Below are 8,941 nucleotides of genomic sequence, written 5' to 3' on the forward strand. Positions count from 1 at the left end.
TTAAAATAGGAAACAAAATATACAATGGTGAGGCCTGAAGAGACTAAAAGCAAGAAATACATTAGAAAATTAATTATTATAATTTATCATACAGTCACACTGTCATATTAATGGAGTAAAAAACCTATACAATCATGGCAATAGATACAGACAGAGCATTTGGAGAAAAAAACTATATACTCATTTATAATAAAAAGTCTCGGCAATCTAAGAATAGAAAGGAACTTCCTTAACATGAAAAAGAAAATCTAAAAATGGTGAAACATTTGTAGAATTCCCTTGTAAATTTAGGAGCAAGACAAGGATATCTTCTATCACTGCTACTATTTCTTGTACTGAAGATCTTAGCAATCACAGTAAAACAAGCTAAAAAAAATACTGAGAAGTTAGAAACTGCCATTATTCACAATATAATTAACAGGAAATCAAAGAGAATCTATATAATTGAAACAAATAGAATTCAGAAAGGCTGCAGCATATAAAATCAGCACGCAAAAATATCAATCATGCTCCCATTGACCAGAAATAATCAGAAAATGTGGTTCAAAAGATACATTTCATAGTAACAACAGAAACAATCAGGTGATTAAGAGTGAATATAACAAAACAGATTATAAATTACATTATATTATTGTGGTTTTTATAATACATTTTAAATAATAATGCATTTAATCACAGTTGGAACAATGTCAAATTTCTTAGAAATCACATACATTATTATTATATGGTGTCACATAATGTAGAAAATAGTTTCAATTTTATCATTTGATGCAAACTTTCTGTTATTTCTGTATTTAGGAGTTGGACTCCTAAAATAAATCACTTGCTTGAAAACCTCAGTGGTTGTCACTGCTTATGGATTAAACTACATATGCCTCAGCGTAACATTTAAGGTCCTGCATCACTCTGTCTAACAGATTCAAGCTTTCTGTTATTTCCTTTGCTAGTTATTTTTAGTGTATCACAATCAACTCTTATCCTCCTCCATCCTTTAGAAGTTTTGGATAAAAAGATTACCTTAAAAACCACAACTTCCCGGTGCAGGATATCAGAAAAAGCAGGATAGCATTATCAATGTTCTTCATTGTCTTCACTGGGTTAACTATTTTACGAATGCACCAAGGAAACAGAGTCATACCGCTATCCCTCAGTGTCTGAAAAATAGTAAAATAAGGTAAAATCATTTCCTCTTTTACTATCCATCTCTTTTCCCGGGCCTCCTCAACTCCTTATGCTTCACCATGCCCCTATTTTCATTAAATATTCCTGTAAAACAGTTATATAGATAATATTAGAAAGGGTCTCTTGCATAGCAATTTATACCATAGACTCTAGAAGCCCTTTAAACAGTGTCTGACACATAAAAATGTTCAGCATTTGCTAGTACAATTTTCAGGGAATTTAATCACCAGAGGAAATTATGTAGCTCTTGTACTTCTTCCCCTACACAATCTCTTTTGTTTTCTATTTGCTATGCATATGCGCTACCCCACTCCCCACCACTACCCCTTTGGACAGAGAGGTAAAGTCGAGGCAATTCAGACTGTAAGAAATAACTAGGCAATGGTTTCAAGCAAGAATAGAGCTAATTATTTTTCTATGAACGACCACCAAACCCCGTTTGGAACCCCCTTAGTTTCCATCGCTAAGCTGGCATTCATTGACTTATTTATTCAAATATCTGTTTCACTCCTACTGTGTCTAGGCACTATGCCTTGGTCATCCATCGCCTATAGCTTCTGAAAGCACAATTGCAGGAATTCCATAAAGGTTTATTGGACGAAGGAAGATGATGCCTTGTCTCCTTTGGCTTTCAAGGATCTGTGAAGTTTAGGTCAGATTTTTTTTATTATTTCCATTCTATGAACTCATCTAAATAGTTGTTTCTCATAAACATTTTAGGAGTTGGACTCCTAAAATACATCACTTGCTTGAAAACCTCAGTGGTTGTCACTGATTATGGATTAAACTGCATATGCCTCAGCATAACATTTAAGGTCCTGCATCACTCTGTCTAACCTAGCCCTTCTCACAGATTCAGAGTTACAGCCAAGCTTTTCCCAGAACAAGCCTGCCTTGGGGCCTTTGTTCTGGAAACACTAGGCCTGAAAAGCATTCCCTCCCTCTCCACAGGGCAGATGTCACTCACCCTTTACCGCCCACCCAGAGTTCCCCCTTCCTCTTTTATGAGTCAGGATCACTACTAGGCAGAATGGCTTAGTCCATCCTGGGTGCTCCCTGCATGCCTTGAGCAATTAAATATTATAGCACTTGGATTTGACTTACCATATTGTAACTTTTTCTTTTTTTTTACTTATTAAATTCACGGAGAACACTCAAACACTTCTGAAGGCTCACCTTTCAATACCTTCTGTCAGCACAGTGCTAGGCATAGGATTCTGATCTTCAATACACTGCTGTTATTGATCTTGAACCAAGCATTTTGTAAATGGAGAAGTTTTAAATATACACAAAAGTAGTGAGAACGCCTATTATTTGTGGCAACATGGATGGATTTAGAGGTTATTATGCTAGGTGAAATAAGCTAGGCAGAAAAAGACAAATACCATATGATTTCATTTACATGTGGAATCTAAAAACAAAACAAAATGAACGAAACACCAGTAGAGTCATAGACACTGAGAAGTGACCGGTGTTTACCATGGCGGAGTGGTTGGGGTGGATGGGTGAAACTGGTTAAGGGGATAAAGAGGCACAAAATTTAAATAATAATATAAATTGGTCACGGGTTGAAAGTATAGCACACAGAATATAGTGAATAGTTCTGTAACATCTCTGTATGTTGACAAATAGTAACTACACTAGTTGGGGGGAGCATTTAATAATGTAGGTAACTGTTGAATCACTGTGCTGTATATTTGAAACCAATACAATATTGTCTATCAACTTCAGTAAAAAAAAAGTAGTGAGAGCAATATACTGAACCCCCATGTATACATCACACAGCTTTAATAATAATGACCTCATGAACATTTTGTCTGGATCCCCCACCTTTGCCCCAGTGAATTACTTCCAAACATGAAAATATTTGTCTATTTCTTAAAAAATAAAACCACAATTATTACAGCTAATGCATTTTAAAAATTACTTAATATCATTAAATACCCATAATTTCATCCTAGGATATTTTGTGAAAGAGGTATTTAATGCCTGCATATTCTTTCTTCAATTCCTAAATCACGGAGAGAACAGAGAAAGGGGAAGGAAATCTGGGAAATTGAATAATTAATTTTCAGAGAGCCTGTATGTCTCAAATGAGAAAAAAATAATCTGACCTGGTTTGGGGTGGATGAAGTATATTCTACTACTTCTCCGGAGGAGGCGGGTGCGACTTCAGGCTGGGTGATGCAGGAGGAGGTGCAGAGGGGAGAGAGGTACTACCACCGTTCGGGGTTCCTTCCGGATAATCCCACCGGGGAGCAAGGAGGCAGCGCTTTTTTGGAGGCTTGGCTTCCCGTGTGTTTCCAGGTGGGAGCGTGGATCTCCCGGAGGTACAAGGATGGTCCCCCATAAGGATTACAGGACCTGGGCGTCAGATCTTTCTCCGGTGGGCACTGGCTAGGCCAAGAGAACTGAGATGGCGGCGGGTTCCCCACAGGCACAGAGCTTCTTCCCGGTTTCGCTCTTACCGTATTTCCTGTATCCTGAGACGTATATCCCCTCTCTGCGTCCGCCCCCGCGCCCTACCCACCCCGTTTTACTGTTTCTAGACGTGGGGGGGGGTGCTAAACATAGAGCCATGTTAGGACCATTTAAAAAGCAGTATACAAACGTGTTGACTGAAGTGCAGAATAGCGCGCAAGCTCTGACTATAGAAATAGAATTTAAAAAAAAAAAGAAACAGAATTTAGAAAATACATTCACTGTAAGCCATAGAATCTAAAATCACTTTTGTCCTCATATTTTAATGAATTAGAAATATCTGAACACTTACATTTGTAAAAATGTTTTGACGTCTAGGAAATCTCTGATAACTGATGGTATGTCATACTTCAACTGGCAACTTTTTTTTTCTTTCCTAGATTTATGGAAAATACCGATTCATCTTACTATTGCTGGTGTCATGTATTATATGATATATGGTAAGTAGGCAGAAATGGGTGCAATGTGGCTTAGAAGAAAAAGTTGCTGGAACTTCTTAGACCTTCATCATTCACATTAATCCCCCTTTGGTAATAGACAAACTGAGCACTCTTTTCCAGCACTGTCCTCAGTTTTTTTTTAATGGAGAGAGTTCAATCCTTAATGTCAAAACAGAACTAATTTTTAAAATATTCTATTATTTACAGACTCTGTGATATTCAAGTAGTTGTTAAACACTTGGAGCTTTAGTTTATAGGAAATAATTTCTTCCTTGAAAAAACTATTGCCATAATCAAGGATAATGCATTTAAGGCACTTACTAACCATAATTGTCTCTCATCTCCACCATCACTAACTTTCTCCAAATACCAGTGCAGCCCTTTATACAAACTGGATACTCAGTAAATGTTTGGGAAGTAAATGACCTGTGATTTTCTACCAGATGCTACCAATAAAGACAAGAAATTTAAAAGTAAGTTAATAAAAAGATGTGAAGGGAGATCAAGAAATACAATGCTGTAAAGCTAGAAGAGCAGTTGGGACTAGACCTACAAATGAGTCAGCAACACAGATGTGGTAGTTGAAGTCCTGGGCATGGATGAGATCCCTAAGAGAAAATATAGAGAGAAGTGAAGTGGGCTAAAGACAGAGTATTGCGTAATTAGAAACAGGTAGAAGAGTAGTCTGCTTCAAAGACTGAGAGTGGCCAAGGTCAGAGTAGAGGTTTCTGACCCAGGGTTTCTCGCTATTGTCACTATTGATGTTTGAGGCCAGATCATTCAATGTGGGTGGACTCCTGTCTTGTGCTTTGTAGGATGTTTAGCAGTATCTCACTCAATCCAGGCAAGTAGTGCCCGCCCCAACTAACCCCACTTGTGGTAATAAAAAATGTCTCACACACTGCCAAATATCCCCTTGGGGGCAAAATCATTCCCTCTGAGAACCATTGGTCTATACTAATCCTTCAAACTTGCTCCTTTCCTAGTCTGCTTCATCTCAGTGAATGTCGTGCCTTCTTCCCAGTTGTACAAGTCAAGCCTTCAGTCTATATTTTTTGATATTTCAGAATATTTTATTATTTCCCAAAGTAAATGAAGTAACATTTTCACAATCTTTTTATGTGGGTCTCTAAATATACAAGATTAAAGACTTTAAAAGTAAAGGTTGAAATTAAGTTGTTTTATACCTATGGTTTCAGTAAGTTAAGAGAAATGTGACCTAATCTTAGTAAAATGACAGGAAATAAAAATTATATCAAATGCAAGTGGGTTTGATTAAAGTAAACATTTGACTTGAGGTGAAAACAGTTCCAATTTAGAGCTGATGCCATCAAAATGGACTGTTTATACTTCAGCTGGATTTCTTTATTTTTATCTTTGTGGTAAAATATACATAATATAAACTTTACCATATTAACCATTCTTAAGCATACAGTTCAGTAGTGTTAACTAATTCACAATGTTGTACAACCCTTCTCCAGAATTTTTTCAGACCCCTTAAACAACTTCCCCAGTTCTAAAACCCTTTACCAACCACTCTTGTACTCACAACTGGATATTTGTTTATATTTGCTTATTTATTTTTGTTATACCAGAATGGAAAAGTAAAGAATTTTACTTCTAGGTTTCAAAGTGATTTTCCCCTATCATCTTTCCAAGTTAAGCTTTTTTTTTTCCAAAATTGATGAATTAACTGTGCAAATCATGGAACCAGAAGAGGGCACTATTAGGTTGAAGGACTATCAAACCAGATTAGAGATGTGCTATGGCTAATTGTCTTTCATAATTTGAAGTGCACAAAGGATTACAATAGAAGGGAAAGGACATTCTCTTCAAAAAATGGTGCTGGGAAAACTAGATAAACACATGCAAAAGGATGAAACTGAACCACTATCTTATACCATACACAAAAATTAACTCAAATAGATTAACAACCTTAAAGAAAATCCAGAAACCATTAAACTCCTAGAAAAAAAAGCATAAATGGTAAGTTCTTTGATATCAGTCTTGGTGATTTTTTTTCTTTTTTAATCTGATTCCAAGAGAATGGCAACAAAAGCAAAAATAAACAATCAGGACTACATCACACTAAAAAACTTCCGCACAGCAAAGAAAATCATCAACAAAATGAGAAGACAATCTACTGAATGGGAGAAAATATTTGCAAGTCATATAACTGATAAGAGGGCTAATATCTAAAATACATAAATAACTTATACAACTAAATAACAAAAAAAATACGATTACAAAATAGAGGATCTAAATAGACAATTCCAAAGAAGACATAAAGATCATCAAAGGTACATGAAAAGATGTTCTACATCACTAATCATCAGGGACATGCAAATCAACACTACAATGAGATATGTCCCCACACCTGTTAGAATGGCTGTTATCAAAAAGACAAAAAATAACAAGGTTCCTGAAAAAATTAAAACTACCAAATGATCCAGCAATTTCACTGCTGGGTATTTATCAAAAACAAAAACACTACTTCAGAAAAATATATACACACTTTAGTTCAATGTAGCATTATTTACAACAGCCAAGATATGGAAAAAACCTAAGTGTCCAACAATGGTTGAATGGATAAAGATGCGGTATATAAATATATACAACAGAACACTACTCAGTGATGAAAAAGCATGAAATCTTATTTATGATAGCATCTATGAATTTTGAGGATATGCTAAGTGAAATAAGTGAGACAGAATGACAAACACCATATGATTTCACTTATATGTGGAATCTAAAAAACAAAGCAAAGAAACAAGCAAAACAAAATGAAATTTATGCATACAAAAAACACATTGGTGATTGCCAAAGAGGACGGAATTGGAGTTGGGCAAAATGGGTGAAGGGTATCAAGAGGTAGAAACATGCAGTTATGAAGTACATAAGTCATAGGGCTGTAATGTACAGAATGGTGATTATGGTCACTAATATTATACCACAAATATGAAAGATGCTAAGGGAGTCTTAAAACTTCCCATCATGAGAAAATTTTTCTTTGTAATTTTGTATAGTGACAGATGGCAACTAAATTAATTGTAATAAACATTTCACAATGTAGGCAAATGTTGAATCATTATTTTTGCACACCTGAAATAAATATAATACAGTATTTTAATTATACTTCAATATTTTTTAAAAAGCTGGCAACAGACCAAAACTGAACCCATCTCTGGGTGATAGTAATTCTTTTTTTTTTTTTAATTGACAAGTTGGTTGACTGATTGTAATTTCTTTTGGAAATTAGCTTTTGTCTTAAGGCCAAGAATTTTTCTCTAACATGTACAAATATAAAGGACATCTCTGTTAATTATTTTCAAGTATGAATCTAAGGACAAGAACCAAATAATGTTTTGGAGGGAAACTACATGTGTGATTATTTGTTTTTTCTTTGGTTTTTAATATAATATTTCACTAGGAATTTTTTTAGAATCCCGAGAAATACAAAGAAGAAATCAAAAAGATCTATTATGTCTCTGCCTAGATAACCTCTATAAATATTCAAAAGATTAAATAAATAAAAGAGATCAATATTATGGGGTAAGAAAAAATGAATATTTCAGAAGATACCAAATGAAAAGTAAAAATCTCTTAAGTTGACCATTATAATCACTTTTTAATAATTACTTGGGGGAGAGGAGCAAACTATAGATATTTATGTGTTTTCACCCATATACACAAACATATGTACCTGCGTATGTGTTTTTCTAATTTATTTTTATTGAAATATAGGTGATATATAACATTATAATGGTTTCAGGGGTACAACAATGATTCAACAGTTATCTGCATTATTAAGTTCTCACTCCAATACGTGTAGTTACCATATGTAAACATACAGAGACCTTATGGAATTAATTAACTGTATTCCTATGTCACATCCTTATGTAAATCCTCACCCCCTCTAGTGTGGTAACTATCTGTCAACATGGAAAGATGTTACAGAATCATTGGCTATATTCTCCATGCTGTACTAGCTTCCCTGTGACCAACTTACATTGTGATTGTGAATTATCATACCCCTTTATCCCCTTTGCCATCCCTCATAGCTTGCGCTAAACCCTCCCCTTTGGTAAACACTAGTCGCTTCTCAGTGTCTATGCGTCTGCTGCGGTTTGTTCCTTTGTTTTCCTTTGTTTTTATATTCCGCAAACAAGTGAAATCATATGGTACTTGTTTTTCTCCACCTGGCATATTTCACTGAGCATAACACCCTTGAGATCCATCCATGTTGTTGCAAATGGCGGGATTTATTTTATTTTTATGACTGAATAATATTCCTTTGTGTATATTTACCACATCTTCTTTGCCCATTCATCTATTGATGGACACCTAGGTTGCTTCCATATCTTGGCTATTGCAAACAGTGTGGTGAAAAACATGGGTGAGCATATATCTTTTGAATCAGGGATTTTGTTTCCTCTGGGTAAATTCCTAGACTTGGAATTACTGGATTGAATGGTATTTCTATTTTTAGTTTTTTGAGGAATCTCCATACTGCTTTCCACAGCAGTTGCACATATTTTATGTTCCCACCAGCACTGTAGGAAGATTCTCATTTCTCCACATCCTTTCCAATATTTGTTATTTCTTGCCTTTAGGATAATGTCCATTCTAACTGGTATAAGGTAATATCTCATTGTGGTTTTGATTTGCATTTCGATATGTACCACCCATGTTGGTACATATTTAGGTGGACCTTTGTTGGTGCATAGATATTTATAATGGTTATATCCACTTGTTGGATGGATCACATTATCATTATATAATGTGCTTCCTTGTCCCTTGTTATTTTACTTTTTTGCAATCTATTATGTCTGATATAA

General features: G+C 35.1%; 1 protein-coding gene across 3 annotated transcripts in view; it reads right to left on the reverse strand.

The window, feature by feature from the left end:
* LOC118922721 (negative regulator of P-body association) overlaps positions 1-3,651 on the reverse strand; it is a 107,972-nt gene extending 104,321 nt beyond the window's left edge. For 2 of the 3 annotated variants that reach the window (XR_008995340.1, XR_005028858.2), the window contains exons 1-2: positions 3,297-3,647; positions 1,018-1,154 (exon numbers count right to left, since the gene is read on the reverse strand). Coding sequence is in view for 1 of the 3 variants with exons in the window: in XM_036905764.2 (XP_036761659.1) it covers positions 3,326-3,532 (207 nt within the window). In the remaining 2 variants the exon portion in view is untranslated. Of the gene's footprint in view, positions 1-1,017; positions 1,155-3,296 lie in introns of all 3 variants that reach the window. The other variant, XM_036905764.2, reaches the window with a different exon arrangement.
* Positions 3,652-8,941: the final 5,290 nt, after the last annotated feature.

The sequence above is a fragment of the Manis pentadactyla genome, chromosome X, assembly GCF_030020395.1.
Source record: "Manis pentadactyla isolate mManPen7 chromosome X, mManPen7.hap1, whole genome shotgun sequence".
Taxonomy (NCBI): Eukaryota; Metazoa; Chordata; class Mammalia; order Pholidota; family Manidae; genus Manis; species Manis pentadactyla.